Raw genomic sequence first — 22,058 nt, 5'->3', positions numbered from 1 at the left:
CCAATTCCTGAATGAAATTGTCAACAAGTGGATCAAACTAGGATTTTGGAGTACTTGCATCTCCAAGCATTGTGGTGACCCAGTTTACACATAATAGCAAGCCAAACAGTGGCTTTTTTGTGAACAAACAAGCATGTGAGTTTCCAGAGTGATGATTGTAGCCATTGTGCTCCTCCCCTGGTTCTGGCTCTGCCATGCTACTCAGGGTTGTGCTATGTTTGGCTTCATGTTTCATCCAAACCCAGACTCATTCTTTGTGTGGAGCGAAGCAAGCCATGGTTTTCCCTAGTGTTGCATCCAAAGTGTAAGCAAAGTACAGTGGTACCTTGCAAGACGAAAATAATTCGTTCCGTGGGTCGCGCCGTCTTACGAAAATTTTCGTCTTGCGGAAACAAACAGCAGACGGCAAAAAAAAGCGGCAAAAAAAAAATTTGTCTTGCGAGACGCAGCCATAGAAAACTTCGTCTTGCGAGGCAACAAAGAATTGCTAGACGTTTTTGTCTAGCGAGTTTTTCATTGCGCAAGGCATTCGTCTTACGAGGTACCACTGTAGTTCAAAATAAGTTTATAGGTGAGGATGTGCATGTTCTGAGCAGGTGTCTGGAGTTACTGCAGGGCTGGCTCATCAATGAGCAATGTGAAGCAGTCAACTCAAGTGGCAGATCTGGCTTCCTCCATGCGTGCCTGCCACCATGGCCACCTCTTGTGTGCCTGGCTGCTCCCTTTTCCGCCTTGACCTCCGCACCACTGGCTGCTGCTGAGGAGGAGGTGGAAAAAGGGACAGCCAGGTGTGGAGGAGGCGATGGCAGCACATGTGCATGGAAGAGGCAGTGGCAGCAAAATCGGGAGCATTTTCAGTTTTGTCTGAAGCAGCAAAATACCATAGGCTCGCCCTGCAGAACTGGATCTCAGTCGATGCAAGATGACCAGCATATTGATGAACCATGGAATTAGGATTTAGCCAGTTCTAGACTGCACTGCTCAAACAGAACCAACACCATAGGTAGGGGGTGCTATTACACAGATCCAGTATTGCAGTGGACTTATTTCTCAAAGTGCCTTTTTATCAACTTCTGTTACATGTGTCAGCTGCAGTCCTACTTGGAAAGATATCATGCCACTGTTTTCCATGCCTTGACAACATCCCTGTTAGATTACTTTAATGTGCCCCAAACCGAATTGCCTGCTCCCTTGTAACATCTTCAGCAGAGGGATGGCTTTGGGTACCCCCATCATCAGAAAGATGGTGGTTGTCAGGGAGAGGGCCTTCTCTGTGGCATCCCATATAGGGCTCTTCTTCACATCTATTTGTCATGTGCCTCCTTTGCGTTTATTTAAGTGCCAAGTGAAAATGTCCCCCCCCCCCCCGTGATATAATGTTATTTAATCAATATTGATCATTGGCTAGTTTGTTGTATGGATTGATGTAAGCTACTTTGGGGGACATGGCTGAATAACAGAATAAAAGTAGTTTAAATAAACAAGGTAATAAATAAGTAAAGTTTGAAACATACTTCGAATTGATACCTAATTATTTAACATGCATTATTACTATACCTTTCTGTTGCTTAGAAGTCATTGGTTTTCTCATCCTTTCCTTAGTAGAGAGGTAAATAATTATTCCCCTTCCTTCTGAGATTCTTTTAAAAACGTTTGAAACTGTCAACCTGTTTTCTTTTTCCTCAAATTTTCTTTCTTCTCAACTGTTTCCTTAACTTTTCTTGTATGATTTGTAGCTCTGAAACATTAAGAACTTGTCAACATCCCTAGAGTACCCAGAACTGCTTTCATTTTTAGTAAGTTGTTGTTTAGTCGTTTAGTCGTGTCCGACTCTTCGTGACCCCATGGACCATAGCACGCCAGGCACTCCTGTCTTGCACTGCCTCCCGCAGTTTGGTCAAACTCATGTTCGTAGCTTCGAGAACACTGTCCAACCATCTTGTCCTCTGTCGTCCCCTTCTCCTAGTGCCCTCAGTCTTTCCCAACATCAGGGTCTTTTCCAAGGATTCTTCTCTTCTCATGAGGTGGCCAAAGTATTGGAGCCTCAGCTTCACGATCTGTCCTTCCAGGGAGCACTCAGGGCTGATTTCCTTAAGAATGGATAGGTTTGATCTTCTTGCAGTCCATGGGACTCTCAAGAGTCTCCTCCAGCACCATAATTCAAAAGCATCAATTCTTCGGCGATCAGCCTTCTTTATGGTCCAGCTCTCACTTCCATACATCACTACTGGGAAAACCATAGCTTTAACTATACGGACCTTTGTCGGCAAGGTGATGTCTCTGCTTTTTAAGATGCTGTCTAGGTTTGTCATTGCTTTTCTCCCAAGAAGCAGGCGTCTTTTAATTTTGTGACTGCTGTCACCATCTGCAGTGATCAAGGAGCCCAAGAAAGTAAAATCTCTCACTGCCTCCATTTCTTCCCCTTCTATTTGCCAGGAGGTGATGGGAGCAGTGGCCATGATCTTGGTTTTTTTTATGTTGAGCTTCAGACCATATTTTGCGCTCTCCTCTTTCACCCTCATTAAAAGGTTCTTTAATTCCTCCTCGCTTTCTGCCATCAAGGTTGTGTCATCTGCATATCTGAGGTTGTTGATATTTCTTCCAGCAATCTTAATTCCGGCTAGGGATTCATCTAGTCCAGCCTTTCGCATGATGAATTCTGCATATAAGTTAAATAAGCAGGGAGACAATATACAACCTTGTCGTACTCCTTTCCCAATTTTGAACCAATCAGTTGTTCCATATCCAGTTCTAACTGTAGCTTCTTGTCCCACATAGAGATTTCTCAGGAGACAGATGAGGTGATCAGGCACTCCCATTTCTTTAAGAACTTGCCATAGTTTGCTGTGGTCGACACAGTCAAAGGCTTTTGCATAGTCAATGAAGCAGAAGTAGACGTTTTTCTGGAACTCTCTAGCTTTCTCCATAATCCAGCGCATGTTTGCTATTTGGTCTCTGGTTCCTCTGCCCTTTCGAAATCCAGCTTGCACTTCTGGGAGTTCTCGGTCCACATACTGCCTAAGCCTGCCTTGTAGAATTTTAAGCATAACCTTGCTAGCGTGTGAAATGAGCGCAATTGTGCGGTAGTTGCAGCATTCTTTGGCACTGCCCTTCTTTGGAATTGGGATGTAGACTGATCTTCTCCAATCCTCTGGCCATTGCTGAGTTTTCCAAACTTGCTGGCATATTGGGTGTAGCACCTTAACAGCATCATCTTTTAAAATTTTAAACAGTTCAGCTGGAATATCATCACTTCCACTGGCCTTGTTATTAGCAGTGCTTTCTAAGGCCCATTTGACTTCACTCTCCAAGATGTCTGGCTCAAGGTCAGCAACCACACTACCTGGGGTGTACGAGACCTCCATATCTTTCTGGTATAATTCCTCTGTGTATTCCTGCCACCTCTTCTTGATGTCTTCTGCTTCTGTTAGGTCCTTACCACTTTTGTCCTTTATTATGGTAATCTTTGTACGAAATGTTCCTTTCATATTTCCAATTTTCTTGAACAGATCTCTGGTTTTCCCTATTCTATTGTTTTCCTCTATTTCTTTGCATTGCTCATTTAAGAAGACCCTCTTGTCTCTCCTTGCTGTTTTTTGGAAATCTGCATTCAGTTTCCTGTATCTTTCCCTATCTCCCTTGCATTTTGCTTGCCTCCTCTCCTCCGCTATTTGTAAGGCCTCGTTGGACAGCCATTTTGCTTTCTTGCATTTCCTTTTCCTTGGGATGGTTTTCGCTGCTGCCTCCTGTATAATGTTACGAGCCTCCATCCATAGTTCTTCAGGCACTCTGTCCACCAAATCTAAATCCTTAAACCTGTTCCTCACTTCCACTGTGTATTCATAAGGTATTTGATTCAGATTGTATCTTACTGGCCCAGTGGTTTTTCCTACTTTCTTCAGTTTAAGCTGGAATTTTGCTATAAGAAGCTGATGATCTGAGTTACAGTCAGCTCCAGGTCTTGTTTTTGCTGACTGTATAGAGCTTCTCCATCTTTGGCTGCAGAGAATATAATCAATCTGATTTCGATGCTGCCCATTTGGTGATATCCATGTGTAGAGTCGTCTCTTGTGTTGTTGGAAGAGAGTGTTTGTGATGACCAGCTTGTTCTCTTGACAGAACTCTATTAGCCTTTGCCCTGCTTCATTTTGAACTCCAAGGCCAAACTTGCCAGTTGTTCCTTTTATCTCTTGATTCCCTACTTTAGCATTCCAGTCCCCTGTAATGAGAAGAACATCCTTCTTTGGTGTCATTTCTAGAAGGTGTTGTAGGTCTTCATAGAATTGGTCAATTTCACTTTCTTCAGCACCGGTAGTTGGTGCATAAACTTGGATTACTGTGATGTTAAAAGGTCTGCCTTGGATTCGTATCGAGATCATTCTGTCATTTTTGAGATTGCATCCCATTACAGCTTTTGCCACTCTTTTGTTGACTATGAGGGCCACTCCATTTCTGCTACAGGATTCTTGCCCACAGTAGTAGATATGATAGTCATCCGAACTGAATTCGCCCATTCCCTTCCATTTTAGTTCACTGATGCCCAGGATGTCGATATTTATTCTTGTCATCTCATTTTTGACCACATCCAGCTTACCGCCATTCATGGTTCTTACATTCCAGGTTCCTATGCAATATTTTTCTTTGCAGCATCGGACTTTCCTTTCGCTTCCAGGCATATCCGCAACTGAGCGTCCTTTCGGCTTTGGCCCAGCCGCTTCATCAGCTCTGAATCTACTTGTACTTGTCCTCCGCTCTTCCTCAGTAGCATGTTGGACGCCTTCCGACCTGAGGGGCTCATCTTCCAGCGTCATAACTTTTATATGCCTGTTGTCTTTGTCCATGGAGTTTTCTTGGCAGGGATACTGGAGTGGCTTGCCAGTTCCTTCTCCAGGTGGATCACGTTTAGTCAAAACTCTCCACTATGACCTGTCCATCTTGGGTGGCCCTGCATGGCATAGCTCATAGCTTCTCTGAGTTATTCAAGCCCCTTCGCCACGACAAGGCATTGATCCATGAATGGATCATTTTTAGTAAAGACCAAAACAAATAGGCTTTGATTACTTCAGCTGCCTCTTTATCCTCACTGTGCCTTCTTTTGTATTGAGGAAATATCCAGTGTTGTCTTTGTTTTCCATTTCCTTTTCTAACATGTTTAATACAAATTCCTTTGTGTTGGTTCTGTCTTTGTCTATCTGCAATTCATTTAGTGCCTTCTCTTTTGGGGTTTAGGCTGTAATCCTAACTCTGTTTACCTGGGAATGAACCATTTTAAATTCTACAGAACTTACTTCTGAATAGACATGGTTAGGATTGCACTTAAAGCCTTTTCTAGGAGCTAATGTGATGTAGTGGGTAGAGGGCTGGACTTTGACCAAAGCCAGTCATGACACTGAGATCCAGCACCAAGGGCCTTCTGGTGGTTCCCTCATTGCAAGAAGTGAGGTTACAGGGAACCAGACAGAGGGCCTTCTCAGTAGTGGCACCCACCCTGTGGAACGCCCTCCCAGCAGATGTCAAGGCAATAAGTAACTATTCTACTTTCAGAAGACAACTGAAGGCGGCCCTGTTTAGGGAAGTTTTTAATGTTTGATGCTGTACTGTTTTTAATATTCGGTTGGAAGCCGCCCAGAGTAGCTGGGGAAACCCAGCCAGATGGGCGGGGTATAAATAATAAATTATTATTATTATTATGGTCACCATGGGCTAATAATTTTGTCTATACCTAATTTTCGCATAGGATTATTGTGAAGGTTTCTTAAATATTAATTCCAAAATATATACCCCACCTTTCTCTTTAATAAAAGGCATCTTAAAAGCAAAACAAAACAAAACAGTACACTGTGATAACAATAAATAACAATGGGGGATAAAATGGAGGGCATTCATACTAGATATGCTTTATCAATACAAACTGCCCTTTTTGCTCTTCGATCTGTCACATTAGTTTAAATTATTGTTTTTTCTGGTATCTTCACCCTTCTCTCGAAGTGGGTTTTGGTGTCTTGTATTTGTAGTTTGATCATTAAACAAAAAACAAAAAAAGCCCGCTAGCCATTCTGGGCACAGTGCTACCTATAAATCGGGGGTGGCTGGGAAACCCCTTTCATTCTGAGGTCCACATTCCCTCATGGGCAGCCTTCCAGGGGCTGCATACCAATAGTGTGTGTGACCAGACATATACAATCCTCAATCCAGGCAAGCAAGAGGTATAATCACAGTTCAAAGACACATTCCATCCTAATAAAAGTCATCAGAGGAGGCTGCAGGGCTTTGGGGGGGCGTGGCCTACATAGAGTCCTGAGGGCTGGATAGAGAGAATGAAGGACCACATTGGGCCCCTGGACCCAAGGGTCCCCACCCCTGCTGTAAATCAGCTGTGAATGTGCTTGGTTTACAGAGGAATCCTAACAGTGTCTACTCAGAAGCAGGTCCTACTCAATGCAGTAGGACTTGCTCCCAGGTAAATGGGATTGCAACCTCAGTAAGATGCCTGCCTATCCATCTATCTATGTTTCACAGCCTTTGAACCCTTATTCTTTTAAAGTATTAAATAATGTGGATTTATTAGCCTAGTTGTAATCGAGCAGCCTGTGAAAGCAGAATGTATTTTATCTCAAACATTTCTTTAAACCAAAACTTGTCTTCCTTGTAAAATGTTAATATCTCCCTCCTTTTTTTATTGATGTATTCCCTAATGTCAGAGTTACTTTCCTCTCATAGGTCTCCTACTATGGCTGGTGGGCTCTTTGCAGTCAGTAAACATTATTTTAGCTACCTTGGCTCTTATGACACAGGAATGGAAGTCTGGGGAGGGGAAAACCTTGAATTTTCATTCCGGGTAAGTAACGTTATTGGAAGTAGCCCTGAAACATTCCCCTCCAGTTTCATTAAGCTCCTTATGTCTCCTGCATGAATAATTTGTCCTTTAAAGGAAATATGCAAGTAGTGTAGTGTAAGTTGTTAACAAAACCAGTCCTTGCCAGTGCATGAAAACAAAGTCTAGTTCATTCTCTTGAGCTGCTTCTGTTATCCAGAACTAGGTGGTTGTAATAACATTCATATTTTGTAGTCCAGTGCTCCGATGGATAACTAGCTGGTGATTCCGTAGTTTCAGGAAAGTCCTACCAAACGTTAATGGACGTAACATTGTACTTGCTATGCCCCATATAAGGAAAATATCCCCCCCCCCAAAGATGAACATATTCCCTAATTAAAATTAATGGGACATAAACATACCGCACAAGCTTTCTTTGGACTGGGGTGTTTGGGTTTTGTATGGATTGTAATGTCTAGTCATATGCGTATGATCCATAACTGCAAAGTCATTTCTTCTTGGTAGCACCACACGTTATTATTAAGCTTGGCTATATGTAAATTGTGTAGGTTGCATGACAAAATACAGTTCCTGCCTCCATGTCACTGTTTGGAGAATAGAGCAACATCTGAGAATATACCATAGATGTCATACTAAGTATGGAACTTGTAGATTAAACTTCCCAAAATACTCTGTACTGCATCTACCTATAAAGAAAACTGGTACATACTGTAATGCTTCAGTCTAATACTGCTATTTAAATTATATACTCTTTGATCTTAATATAGTATCTAATTGAACAGATCTAATGCACAAATGAGCCAATAATTATTTCATGCTGTGAAATGCCCAGGCATCTCTTCTATCCGCTTAGCTGAAGTGTCTTCCGTAGCCACCCGCTGACTCCGTGTATAAAATACATTCTTCAACTAATTACATTCTGTGTAAAGATACTCAATGACCCTGCCCATTTGTCCTGTTCTTTAGAAGTTAAGGCCAGTGCATATCTGCTCAAAGTTCACAAGGAAGAAATCCAAATGTAGGAAATATCAGTGTTGTATGCTTCCAGTAATAAATGTGCTAGACAGTTGACATAAGGTACTTGCAATATTTGATTGTTTTCACACGGCATGAGAGATCAAACTTTAGGCAGATTTTTAGGGGAGGAATCATAAATATTGGGTGGTATTCAACTAAGTTCTACTCAGAGTAGACCCACTGAAATTAAGTTAGGTCCATTAATTACAATAGTTCTACTTAGTTGAATACCTCCCATAGAATAGATCTTGAAATATGCATGGAGTTAAACTAAGCTATAGAGGCTGACACAAAACAGAGGTACAGTAGCCAGAACTGGTAATGAAAAGGGATTCGGGAGGAAGTCTGGCAGGAGTATTTGCTCAACTTCTGAACCTTGAGAGTGGTACAAATAGCTTCTTAAACAGCTGCTGCTTAAGCCAGCTCATAGGATAGGGCTGCAATATTGCATGCATATAATACAGGCTGTTTTGTTTTTCCTTTATTTTATTTAGATCTGGCAGTGTGGAGGAAGTCTTGAGATCCATCCTTGTTCTCATGTGGGACATGTTTTCCCAAAGCAAGCTCCCTACTCAAGGGCAAAGGCTTTGGCTAACTCTGTCCGTGCTGCAGAAGTGTGGATGGATGCATACAAAGAGCTTTATTACCACAGAAATCCCCATGCACGCAAGGTAAGCTTACTGTTCAGATCACTTTTCTGAGGAGCCTACCACCTAAATTTTGACTCTAGCGTGAAAAGGGGAGAGGCAAGGGAGCAAGGGGTATTATTTATGACAGGCACGTAATTTGAATTGCCTTGGTGCATGTCTGTTTTTGTAACATGCTGAGAACACAGAGCACTTTTTGCAGGGCTGTTAATCCATCTCACAAAAGTGGCAAAATTCCTAAAGAATGGAAATGGTCTCCAATGAAGTAGACCCACTAGCACAAGGACTTGTGGCCGTGCAAGGGAACTTTACTTTCCTCCCCCCACTCTGCCTCCCTAATCTGTTCTGATATTTTCCCCAACCCCCCTGGAGCAAATTTGGGGAAGGTGCAGAGGGAGAGGACAGACAGAGAGTGGAAACCTGTGCAGTAGTGGATCTACTTTGTTGGATACTACCCATTAGTGCTTTGCCAGTTTGAAAAAGAATAGGCTGCATAATCCTGATAATTATAGGTTAGCTATCCTGACTAAAATAACTGAACTTTTGATAGATACATAAGTCTACATTAAAGGAAAGATTTTGATGGTAGAATTATAATTATTACAATTATATTTATTGCCAATCAATGTGGTTTCAGGATTAGTATTACCAAATACATTTATAATCTTGAGAAAATGTGATCAGTTGGATAACTATAAATAGTTGGTTCTAGTAATCTGATTTTCATTTAGAAGAGATAAAACTTAAGAAGGATCACAGGAAAAAGGATTACTCTGGTACCCAATAGCTCCTGGTGGCATTACATGAAATCAAGAGGGTCCTTCTGCCAGGACATTTGAGGGTTTCTAATTCAAAACTTCATAGGTTGGAACTCTGCTCTACCATCAGGTAGTCCTACAGAAGGGAGAGGCAATTTTGCTAAAGCCGCCTGTATCCTCAAAAAAGCTGTTCCATATGGTTAGAGAACCCTCTGAAACAGTGTGGGAGGTAATACATGGAGCACTAGGAAGGGGGAATTGGCAAAAACAGCTTCCTTCCGTCCCCACCTTCTGCAGCAGGAGCCTCCACTGGACCTCTGGAAGGGGAAACTTGCATCTAGTCCAGTAGGTTTATTAATGATTTTGAATAGTAATATTACAGACGATCAAGGTTACAGCTGGTACTAAAAATGTTGAGGCTAGGTTGGGATATGATTAAATAGATACCAAACAACCTGGCTCAGTTAATGGGCTGGATACAATCAAATACCACACATTTTTTAATGAAGGTAAGAACACAAACTCCCTAATCTATAAATCTGTAATATGTACTGGTACTACAGATAAAGGGGGATTATGGTGTTTGTACTGAGTTACCTTTTTGAGACTTCACACAGATTTTGTCTGGATTTGGGTCCTTCACTATGTATATAAGCTATGATGCTTGCCTGTAGGGAATTTTGCTAGTAACTAACCCTCTTTCAATTGTTGTCATACCATAGGAGCCAACCCCTAGGGGCTGAGGTCCCTTTGCCCCCCCTAAAATATTTGAGGGGACCAGTCCCTCCCCAAATTGATGTAAATTGCCATTCAAATGATGTGGGGGTGTGTGTCATGTGATTGATTATGTAAGGCAGGGCTTACCTCCCCCCCAATATTTAATTCAAGCTGGCATCCCTGGGTCATACTAAATATGGTCTTTGCTCTATCAGGATAGTATTAGGAAACAGTGTTTGAAGGTCAGTGACTAGCTGTGAACATGTGCATCAGTATTATTGCAGTAACAAAACTAAAGTTTGGATGTGAAATCAGAACATCAAAGTAGAAAAAGCATATAGAGCATTAACTTAATGATGTTGGTATGTAGATGTCCTATTTTGAGCACACTTTAAAAGGCTGGAGAAGGAGGATATTTATATAGTTACAGGTAGGTAGCCGTGTTGGTCTGACGTAGTCAAATTTTTTTTAAAAAAAATCCTTCCAGTAACACCTTAGAGACCAACTAAGTTTGTCATAGGTATGAAAGCTCATACCTATGACAAATTTAGTTGGTCTCTAAGGTGCTACTGGAAGGATTTTTTTTATTTTGTTGTGAGATTTATATACTTAGCATTACAATTTATCTGTTTCTACTTTCAGGCCTGCACAACTTGTGGCTAGCCAGCAGGGCCGGCTCTAAGGCAAGGCTGGGTGGCGCAGGGCCGCCAGGGGGGCACTGCGCGGCTGCGGCGCTGTAGCGGTGCTGCGCACTGTGCCCGCCAGACAGCCGTGGTGGGAAACGGGGCGGGGGCAGAGCGATCTTCGCACCACGGCGCCCGGGCGCCCGATATGCTTAAGACGGCCCTGCTAGCTAGCAAAAAACCCATGGTGTACCAGCCATGTTTTGTGGCCTGCCAAAATCTAATAGCTTCCCCTATCCCAATCCCATTTTTGGCATTTCAACCCAGTTGCAGAATGTCTGTTTTTCAAGCACCAGACAGACTGTATGACTGGTGTGCTGAATTCAGCTTGGTAGGTCACAGGTTGTACAAACCTGACAAATATTCCATGCAGCTTTCCTTATGTTGAAATCTTAATTTACTTTCGGTTTTCTTTTTAGGAGCCTTATGGAGATGTGACAGAAAGAAGATTTCTTCGAGAGCAGCTGAAATGCAAGGATTTCAAGTGGTACTTGGATAATATTTACCCAGAACTCCATGTGCCAGAGGACAGGCCTGGCTTTTTTGGGATGGTAAGTAAAATGTTTTTAAGGAGTTTTTCGTAAGACTGACATCTCTCCTTCTGGATTGTTTGGCAAGGCAGAAATCAGCAGAAAGTGTAATAAGTTCAAATCTCATCCTAGCTATGAATTCACTAGGTAGCCTTAGGTAATCCACTGTCTCTCAGCACTGGACACCGTGGGGATAATAATACCAGCTGCCTTGTACAGAGCTTTTGTAAGAAGTACTGAGAATGTGCAAAAACCACCTTCTTGACTATAGGACCTACTATTGGTCTAGTCTGCTCAATCCACCAGAACCTATATTCACATGCAGGGGAAGTCCCAAACTCACCAAGGGTTTGAGACCCATCAGCTACCCTCATCTGGTTTAGCAAAATGAATATCAATAGGGACAAATGTAGGGTTCTGTACCTAGGCAGGAGAATCAGATGCACAAATATAGGATGGGGGACACCTGGCTTGACAGCAGTACATATGGAAAGGATCTAGGTGTCTTAGTAGACCACGTACTTAACATGAGTCAACAGTGTGATGCAGCAGCAAAAGTAGCTAATGCAGTTCTAGGCTGCACCAACAAAAGTAGAGTGTCTAGATCAAGGAAAGTCATAGTACCACTCCGTTCTACCTTAGTCAGACCCCACCAGTAGCCCATCTGGTAGAAGGTAACTCTGATCCTAAACCTCTGCTGCCTTGCAGGATATATTCAGGAGCAGAAAAGGCTAAGGAGTAAACCTTACACAAATTGGGCGTGGAGTCCCTAAGGTGGTTGGATAGCACTTTGTATGCCTCCTTCTGGCAACTCCTGCAGCCAAGCTGGTGCCAAACATGTTGCTCTGCTTTCTTTTGCACCGCACCAGCGAGGCTGAGAGGAGGGGTCTTGTCATCTGGGCAGCCCAGGACCTCCATACACACTGCCCACTGCCCAGGCTTTTGCCCCAGGGAGGTCACTTTGGTGCTGCTAACCCAGTGTGACATCACCCCCGGAGGTGCACTCCATTGTCTGTCAAGTCAGACAGATGCCAACAAGCAACTGAGAATTTGAAAAACGTTGAGACATTATAGAAGTGCTGATCATTTTAAAATTCTTGAATTCATATACAGTGGTACTTTGGTTCTCAAACTTAATCATTTCCGGAAGTCCGTTCCAAAACCAAAGCGTTCCAAGATCAAGGTGTGCTTTCCCATAGAAAGTAATGCAAAACAGATTAATCTGTTCCAGACTTTTAAAAACAACCCCTAAAACAGCAATTTAATATGAATTTTACTACCGTATCTAATGATACCATTGATCCATAAAATGAAAGCAATAATCAATGTAAAAGGTAGGGGTAAAGGGACCCCTGACCATTAGGTCCAGTCGTGACCAACTCTGGGGTTGCGGCGCTCATCTCGTGTTAATGGCCGAGGGAGCCGGCGTACAGCTTCCAGGTCATGTGGCCAGCATGACAAAGCCACTTCTGGCGAACCAGAGCAGCACACGGAAACGGCGTTTACCTTCCCGCTGTAGCAGTACCTATTTATCTACTTGCACTTTGATGTGCTTTCAAACTGCTAGGTTGGCAGGAGCTGGGACCGAGCAATGGGAGCTCACCCTGTCGCGGGGATTCGAACCGCCAACCTTCTGATCAGCAAGCCCTAGGCTCTGTGGTTTAACCCACAGCGCCACCCGTGTCAGTGTACTGTACTATAAAATAAATAAGACAGTATTATAGATGAGAAAAATTAAAATTCTTTTTTTTCCTTACCTGCACTGATGATAGTCATTGTTTGGATGGGGGGCTTTTATCCATTTCCGCAATCACACAATCAGTCAATCAGTAGCTGAACTGGGTTCCACACAGTCACAAAAACAAATTAACTGAATAAATCTCAAAAACAAAAATGCAAAATAAATAGCAAAAACAAAAGTGCCAAACTTTTGTTCCAAAATGTTAAAAAACCAAGGCATCCTGGAAACAATAGGCAAAAACAGCATCAGATGTTTGGCTTCTGAAAAACGTTTGAAAGCCGAACACTTACTTCTGGGCTTTTTGCGTTTAAGAACCAAGGTGTTTGAGAAGCAAGGTACCATTGTATTACTAGGTTCTTCTGGAGCTCATCGAGGGTCCAGAATTGTATTTGCAGCAGTAACCAGCTAGATGCTTCCCACTGATTAGATCCCATGATAGGGATGGTATAATGCCACTATAAAGGAGCCATGCTTTTTTCTGGGAATACCCTTTCACATGTGTGCCACTACCACAATATGTTAGCATTCACCGTAGGTCATGTGTAAGGGAATTTTGTAATATATCAGATAACTGGCTAACAAATGTTCCTACAGTGGCTTCCTTTTTGCTGCCTACCAAGAGGATACCTGTCCAGTATTGTCTGGGCTGTCTTCCCCGTAGCTGAAAACATCTTACCCAGTCATGCTTACTTTATGTTATATTTCCTCCCCTCTACTGGTTTTATTAGTTCTTGGCAGATCCTTTCTTTATGAAATCCTTTTTTTGTGTGTGATACTGCTGTGAATTTCCTTGAAGGGAAATTCTTCTTCTTTTTATGTAGCTCTTGGGTCTGACATTTTGAGTTCAATGCAAATAAAGAAAGAATCAGTTCATTCCATGCTTGTTTTCACTGGGGAGAACAATGTTTACGACACATATAGCTTTCCAGCAAATTAGTACAGTACACAGAAGGCCTGAATGTCCTTCCAGTGAGGATTCAGTTACATTCTATCTGACCTGGCCTAGAGAAATTTGGAGCTAGGGTCAATAGAAATTCATATTGAAATAATAATAATTATTATTCATGACACTCCTCAACAGCAGTGACAGTTGCAGTAGAACAATTCTCATTTGCTACCTCATTCTTCGTAAAATAGTGAATATAAAGTTAGATTATAAAAGTAGTCCATATACCAACTGACTGAATTTTGACCATTGGTCTTCATCACCAGCTCGTATTTGACATTTCAAGACCAATTATAGAACGTGGGAGTCCTCCCTGGCACAAAGAACAGCCAGCATGTTTTAAAAAGCTCCAGGGCATATATTTTCAGGCAGTTAACCAACACAATCAAGAGAGAAAATCCCCCCCAAAATATAATTGTCTTCTATGTGTGGTACCTGACTAAGAATATTCACAGTAGAGCCCCTGAAATCAGTAGGCTTATGTTACTAGTCAGGACTGACTTAAGATCATTGGTTCCTACTACTGTATTTAGTTGTGATGGTTTCTCATTCTTATTGCTGCATCTGATATGATACTGAATTAAAAGCTGCTAAATTAATAGTTTTTAAAGTGCAGTGACTGATGGGATGTTTGGATTGTGGGCTGGTATCTCTTAACTGCCTTCTGCTGCCTTTCAGCTGAAGAACAGAGGGATGGCAAATTATTGTTTTGATTATAATCCTCTTGATGAGCATGATATAACAGGACGTGTAGTCATATTATATCCTTGTCATGGCATGGGACAAAATCAGGTAAGATTTTCCCTTTACTTCCATTAGAGGGTCGAAATGTAGTTGCCCTTTCTTTGTGCATGTTTTTTGATATTAAAATATTTACAACCCACTCTATCCTGCTTAATTTCAGGCAGGACACCTACTTTGTATATTGAAGTGTTGTATTAATAAATTGACGCACACAAAACAATAAATAATGAACACTAATCCTAAAGCACAAAGCAGATTGTAGTATCAGGCAGCAAATTTTAACAGTGCACAAATGCCTGAGTAAATAACCAGTTTTTAACCTGGCACCAAAACAAAGCAGAAGTTGTTCCAAGTAGACCTCAGAAAAGAGGGCATTCCATAACCAGGGCATCAGGCCTCTTTTCTACATCTCCACATAATGGGCATCTCCTAAAGATGGTATCTTAATGAGCCAATCTCAATGTTCAAGAAGTTTGTTTGTTTATAAATTCAATCATTTAACACCATTGTGGAGAGAGATGCTACTTCAAATACCCAAGTTCCCATTTCTTTAGGGGTTTATTGACTCTAAAATTTATGAAATAGGCCCAGAAGTGTATTTGCAATCAATGCAATGCATCTTAACTCTGGCTTCAATATGTAGTTCCATTTAGTAGCCTAGTTGCCACATTTTACACTAACTGAATCTTCAGTGTCTTCATCAGGAGCAGCCCCATATAGAGTGCATTACAGTCACTGAACTGGGGACTACCAGAGCATGAATTACTGTGGAGATGCTATCCCTGATCAAGAATGACTGTAGCTGGTAGATCAAACTGAAGTTGGCCAAACAGTCTCCAAGCCATACACCTGCTCCTTTGGGGCAGGGTGTCTTGTGTGTCAAAGGCTTCCATGTTGTTTGCCTGATTCCCATACACAAAAACCATCAACCCACTAGGCCTCTGTCTTGTTGGGATTCAGTCTGTTTATTAGTTCATATCCAGACACCAATCCAGCACTCCAAAGCTTCCCGTAACTTGGTAGATATGGAGAAATAGAGCTGCTAATGAATCCCAACTCTAAACTTCACCCAGCGGCTTCATACAGATATTATATGAAGCATGTTCCCAGCAGCAGGGGGTGTGGGGGAGCAAAGCAGCTGTAGTTTTGGCACTGTGCAACAGAAAGCTGTGTACACCAGGCATAGGTAAACTCAGCCCTCCTGATGTTTTGGGACTACAACTCCCATGATCCCTAGCTAACAGGACCAGTGGTCAGGGATGATGGGAATTGCAATCCCAAAACATCTGGAGGGCTGAGTTTGCCTATGCCTGGTGTACACCTTTAAACCATAGTGAAGCCTAACTGTGGTTTAAAGTGGCATGCAAACTGGTAAAATAAGTTGTTTCAAAGTGCTAAATTGGATTGATCACTAGGGTGATGCAGGTTACTCAAATTTGCATACAACTTTTTCCACTGCAATATTTTTTTCCTGGAAAACCCACTTCACTGATTGCAACTGCAGGAGGCTTTGTTTTTATGCTCTGAGATCTAAACTTTGGTGGCATTCATCTCCTGGGCTGGATCCTGGCATAGCCAGAGTAAGTCCATTGGTGTGCACTACTTTACCTTCACTGCTCACTCTCAGCCTTCCTCAAAGGTAAGCCGTGATGGTAATGCTGCGGGTGGGGGACTCTCACAATTTGCTTCCCCCCCCACCGTTCTCCTTTCCCAGCTGGCTGCATGTCTCTTCACTGCTGTTGCAGAGCCTGCAGCAGGCTTTGTTTGAAGCTCTTAGCCCCACAGCTTCTTCTGCTGTAACAGCTGCTCTCACATTCGAGGTCCTCCAACTCACTCAGGGCTAAATGGAGGAGGAAGGTTTTTGCCTTTTCAGCTGCTTTCTCTCTGCTCGGTACTCTGTGGATCAAACGAACAAACCTTTAACACTGTAAACCTCCTGTCCTGCCCCAATTTCCACAACCCCTTCTTTCCCTCCTCTTTCTTCTCATGGTCCTAGCTGATTATGAAATACCCTCCCCAGAGATTCTTGTTTGGCACCTACCATCCTATCTTTTAGGTGCAGAGTAAAAATTATTCTATTCCCTTGGGCTTTTGGTAAGTAAAAGCACATTCCTTTTGTCATTTGTTGTGTGCCAATTTTCCTGCTGCTAGTTTCTATTACTGGTTTGTTTGTGTTTCCTGGTGGAAAGGCTGTGTATAGTATTTTTTTTTTTAGTATAAAATGCTGCAACTCTATATACCATACTAACCTGGGATGAAGCTGTATTGAACACACTGGGCCTTCTTAGCAAACATGCATAGGTTTCCTCTGTAAGCTGCGAAAATACCACTAACCACTTGCCCCTGACTGGTCCTTCATTAATCCCCTTTCTACCCATTTCCCTGTCATTTTCTTGGGTAGTTTTATGTGTGTTCCTTTATATTCATTACCATTAACTATTGTTACTATATTGGCAGCAGTTAGTGCCTGATGAACAAATTACCAAAAACAATCTATATTAGGGCTGCAATTCAGAAAGCTCACAGTTGTCGCTACTGGATATGTTAATTTAGTTCCTGGTCTGGAGCCCCCCCCCAATAAAAATGACTTTTTTGCATTTAAGCTATAGAAGGCTCTCTGTCTGAATGTCAAACATACATTCCTAAAGTTTTAGTAGAGATTTGATTTCCGTTTGGGGTTTACAGTTTTTTGAATACACCTCCCGCAATGAAATACGTTACAACACACGGCAACCTGAAGTCTGTGCAGCAGTTGATCCAGGATCTGATTATTTGAAAATGTACTTGTGCCAAGAAGGTATCCAGAACATTCCTGAAAATCAGAAAATTTTATTCAGAGAGGTAAGGAATGCAGCACAGTCTTTTTGCTTGTATTGTACAGCCAGCAGCCATTAGCAATGAGTAAATGAGGTAGGGCTCAGCCCCCGAAAGAAGCTTCAAACAGAATTGCTCTCTAGAATAGTGGGGTGTCAGTTCCTTGCTTGTTTCCTTTCACTCACTGAAACTACTTCAAATGTATTCATGCTTAAGAAGAAGGTTGGTTTTAGTACAATGTGAGGGTGAGGGGTCTGAAAGCTGTTGCCCACCTGTGTCATCGCCCCCCCCCCCACATCTGAACCTAAAAGATCAGGAAATATATTTACAACAGAGTGTTGAGAGGATTTCCTGGATAAGCTTCCCCTGTAGATTGCAGTGAAGCACCACTTGGTCAGCGCAACCCCAGTTGATACTGGACTGCAAAGAATGACAATATGCCTTCCTCTTTCAAGGCAGATAGGTACATATATATCTGAAACCACTGTATACTGTTGGTGATTTGCAGATCTAGGCCATTGCAGCCCTTCACCAAAATATTTTTGATTGACTAAGGAAAAGGAGGACGTACCCTCAAATTTTAAACTTCATATCAGATTAAAATCCTTTTTTGATTTCACTTTATTCAGTAGGTATATGTTTAAATTGTTGCTCCCTTACTGCATAGACTGCTTCAGCTACATTGTGATAATTACTACCAACAACATTGTCAGAACTTCCAGAGAACTGTTGAGTTCAAAGGGACCCAAGGGTCATCTAGTCCAACCCCCTGCAAAGCAGGAATCTCAGCTAAAGCATCCATGACAGATGGCCATCCAACCTCTGCTTAAAAACCTCCAAGGAAGGAGAGTGCACTACCTCTCATGGGAGTCTGTTCCTAGTGTTTATAAACAGCATTTAGGTATGAAATACAGTGGTACCTCAGGTTACAGACGCTTCAGGTTACAGACACTTCAGGTTAAAGACTCTGCTAACCCAGAAATAGTACCTGGGGTTAAGAACTTTGCTTCAGGATGAGAACAGAAATCATGCTCTGGCGGCAGCAGCAGGAGGCCCCATAAGCTAAAGTGGTGCTTCAGGTTAAGAACAGTTTCAGGTTAAGAACGGACCTCCAGAACAAATTAAGTTCTTAACCCGAGGTACCACTGTAGTTTTGCCAGAACTCGTGTTCAAGTTACCGGTAATTTCTACACTGATCAGCAAAGGCTGCATTCGGAGGGTTTCAAGAAAAAGACTTCTCCTTTATTACCATTGTCTTGACAGAGAGTCAGTAGCTTACTAAGAGTGACTGCAGTTGCTAAAAAATCTTCAGATTCTGAATCTGCACAAAAAAATTATTGACAGAATCCCACGCCTCTTTTTGTTTTTCTGTTAGTCTTCCTTCTTTCAATTAGACTAATAAAAAGCTAAAAAGCGAAGTTGATAAGTGTGTCAGCTGGACTCTCAAATATTATTATACTGTCTTTACTGTAAAGTATAAAGTGTTCTGTGCCATCTTTTGTAGGATGGAACATTACTCCATGTGCAGACCCAGAAGTGCTTACAAGCAGAATCTAATGCTTATGATGGCAATTCAGCACCTTTATTACGGCCGTGTTCCAATTCAGAATACCAGAAATGGTTTTTCGAAGAAAGGAGCTGATGTGGAACTCCACTATTTTGTGCAAGAAAATAATTGAAATGGAAGAAAGAAAACCTTTATTTTTTTATGCAGAAGGGCTGCACTTTTCCTTTTCTACTTTCTACCTGGAATACTAGCAGGCATTGTAATGTATATATTAAATTGGTACAGATTTTCCTACAAAAGAAATCCGTACCTAACTTGGCAGCTATAAGACTTCTCCAAAAGTGTCCTAATCTCACCCCTGCCCCTGCCAAAAGGCCATGTATTTATATAAACCTGTTACGGTAGGTATGATAATGAAATGCAAACAATTGCACTAACATTTGACAACATAAATATTTATTTTTTTTAGCAGTTGTGCCTCTCTAAGAGATATTAAAATGGGCCAAATTTTGCTGTGAAATGTGTGATTACAGGAGATTTCACGTAGATTTATTTTCTGTGTACATCTCACATCTTAGGACTAAGTAGCAAACATGGTAGCCTTCAGTTGATGTTGGATCTAGCTCCCATCAGCCTTAGCCAGCATGGCCAATGGTCAGGGATGATGGGAGTTGTAGTCCAACATTATCTGGGGGCTACTCTATTGGCTATCCCTGCTTTAGGGCTAGTAAAAGGTAAAGGTAAAGGGACCCCTTGCGCAAAGCAATCATGCTGTGTCATGGCATACTAGGTTAAAATTACTAATCATTTAGTGATTGAAATTAGCCTTTTAAAATAAAGCACCCATCGTAAGCTTTATTTCGGCAAAAAATGGTGAACTAGATGTACTGGGGGCCTACTTCTGGCATACAGAAAAATTAGTGGAGGGGAAATTTTTTTGCAGGAACAGATTTACTAAGGGGGAAAGTATGTGTTGCACTGCAGCCATGTGTAGCAAAGCACTGACAGCCCCCATCTATGTGGCAAAGCACATTCAGGTAGGGGCAGTTTGCATCAGCTGAGGAAAGGCGAACAGTCAACCCTTTTCTTGCCGGGCACTGTTCCTCTGAAGCTTCCCCTTCAGAATATTCAGAACCTGCATTTATCTCACAAATAGGTCTGGAGCCCTCTAGGTACAAAGGCAGCTGCAGGGTGGGATGTTCCAGGAGGAGAGTTGCTGCAAAGGGAAGGGTTAAGCATCTCATTTCCTCATGGCCTTTTTCTAATGCCGATCTCCACCTCTGGAAGGTGCTTTGCAATGGAGAAGATGTTGGGTTTGTTTCATATGTTTGTGATGTATTGGGTAGTTTGCCCCTGCTAATTAAGGTAGCCAAGGATATCATTCAGTTTTAAAGCTTTTAAAATAACTTAAAACTTTTTCCGTACATTCAAGTCATACTCAGAATAGACCCACGCAAATCAGTGAACCTAAGTAAGTTAAATATTCCTATTAATGGGTTTGCTTTGAGTATGACTTAGTTGAATATCACCCAGAGTCTTGGGTTTTAAAGAACCAACAAAACTACCTCAGACCACAAATTTTGAACTGGGCTTTAATCTTATGGTACTTTTTAATATGAGAATTTTCCTTTTGAAAAACATGATAGGAAATGTCCCCATGCTCTGCTAGCACATAGCAGCCAACTTCAACAAAGCAAATATTGCATTATACCAGAGGGTACCAGTTTACTAAGATAAAGTTAAGTATACCAGATTACGCAATTGATACTACGTTAATACTAAATTTCAGTAGCCAGCTTTCATCACTGGTTCTCTACTACGGAGAAGAAAAACTAACTGTAGTGGTTGGTATTTCAACACAAAGGGATTTTTCTGCCTTGAGCCATTCATGTACCACATTTTGTGTTACTGACTGCTCTACTTAGGGCATAACCAATCTTCAAGCCATACAGTGTCAAAGTCCCACTTGCCCTGATAACTCCACTTATCTGCATGACAGATAAAATGAGGTGTGATATCGGTGTGAGGAATCCTGCACAGCATCTATACTTTCTTTCCCTCCAGATAGTTCCTACACTTGCAGCTTCCTCACTTGAAATATTTCTCAACAGAGTAAGTGAAACTTACTTTGAGAGAGTGTGTGAGTGTGGAGGATTGTAGCTTAATCAGAAACAATTCTTTGTCAGTGTTGAATCACCAGTCTTGGAATTTTTGAGGCAACAACAGTTGATACATTGCCAGTTTTCACAGATCAAGCTTCATCATCTCATACCTGTTTGTACTTCAGTTGAGGTTAATCAACTTCATCAGTGTCTCATGAAGGATGGCCCAAAGCAACGCCTGCCTGGATTGTCTGTTATTTCATCAGGTATACACTATGCTCCCTGGGAAATATGCTTCAGGAGTACCATTTTCCACCATTAATCTCTACCCCTGGTGTTTGCTGGGTATATCAGAGAAGAAGAAGATAAATATATGGGAAGCAGGATAACATGAAAGCATAGGGGAGATGACATCTGAAGCAATGCTGCAAACTTGAGAAGGGGGTGAAGCAGTAGCATCTAGATTCACTGATGGTATTTTTCTTGCAGCGCCAAAATTGCATGATTTTTGTTACTTTTCAAAGTGGTCTATAATTCTGATTCCTATCAGACACTGTTGACATGCATCATGTGCTATGAAATGACATAGTTCTTGGAGGCTGCTTCTTCCTAAGTGCCTTAAAAATTAAGCAGTCTTATTCTGTTGGAGATATTGGGAGGTTTCTTCACCTTATACTTTGATTCTTGTTATCACATGGCTGTTGAAACTGTTTAAAAGTATGATAAATGTTGTTTAGTAACTTTATAAATGATAGTGAGACTGTTTTATAATGGTTAGATATCCACCTTTTTATAGGAATGTGAGCACAGGTGGGAGGTTTGTATAAGACTGTATAAAGTTCTGTGTTCAATTAATGTAGCGAGTACAAAAGCCAATAAAATATTTGTTGATTTGTCCTTCAACATTTCCTTTTAACCTTTTTTTAAAGTTAATCTCCTAAAGGCCTTATCTGCTAGAAGCAGGCAAGTAAAACAAGAAATACGTTGCCTGCCAGTTTCCTTTTTCTGAAAGTATAG

At 41.7% G+C, this 22,058-nt stretch overlaps 1 protein-coding gene across 1 annotated transcript in view; it reads left to right on the top strand.

Annotated features, from left to right (window-relative positions):
- Window positions 1-21,944, top strand: part of GALNT12 (polypeptide N-acetylgalactosaminyltransferase 12) — a 34,803-nt gene extending 12,859 nt beyond the window's left edge. The window contains exons 5-10 of the mRNA XM_035125262.3: window positions 6,721-6,838; window positions 8,347-8,523; window positions 11,077-11,208; window positions 14,553-14,666; window positions 17,304-17,459; window positions 18,937-21,944. Of these exons, the coding sequence (XP_034981153.1) occupies window positions 6,721-6,838; window positions 8,347-8,523; window positions 11,077-11,208; window positions 14,553-14,666; window positions 17,304-17,459; window positions 18,937-19,074 (835 nt within the window). The 3' untranslated portion in view covers window positions 19,075-21,944. The remainder of the gene's footprint in view (window positions 1-6,720; window positions 6,839-8,346; window positions 8,524-11,076; window positions 11,209-14,552; window positions 14,667-17,303; window positions 17,460-18,936) is intronic.
- Window positions 21,945-22,058: the final 114 nt, after the last annotated feature.

Source organism: Zootoca vivipara, chromosome 8 (assembly GCF_965207765.1).
Source record: "Zootoca vivipara chromosome 8, rZooViv2.hap1.1, whole genome shotgun sequence".
Lineage (NCBI taxonomy): Eukaryota > Metazoa > Chordata > Lepidosauria > Squamata > Lacertidae > Zootoca > Zootoca vivipara.
Note: the sequence above shows the minus strand (reverse complement) of the source record. Positions and strands in the feature narration are given on the sequence as shown.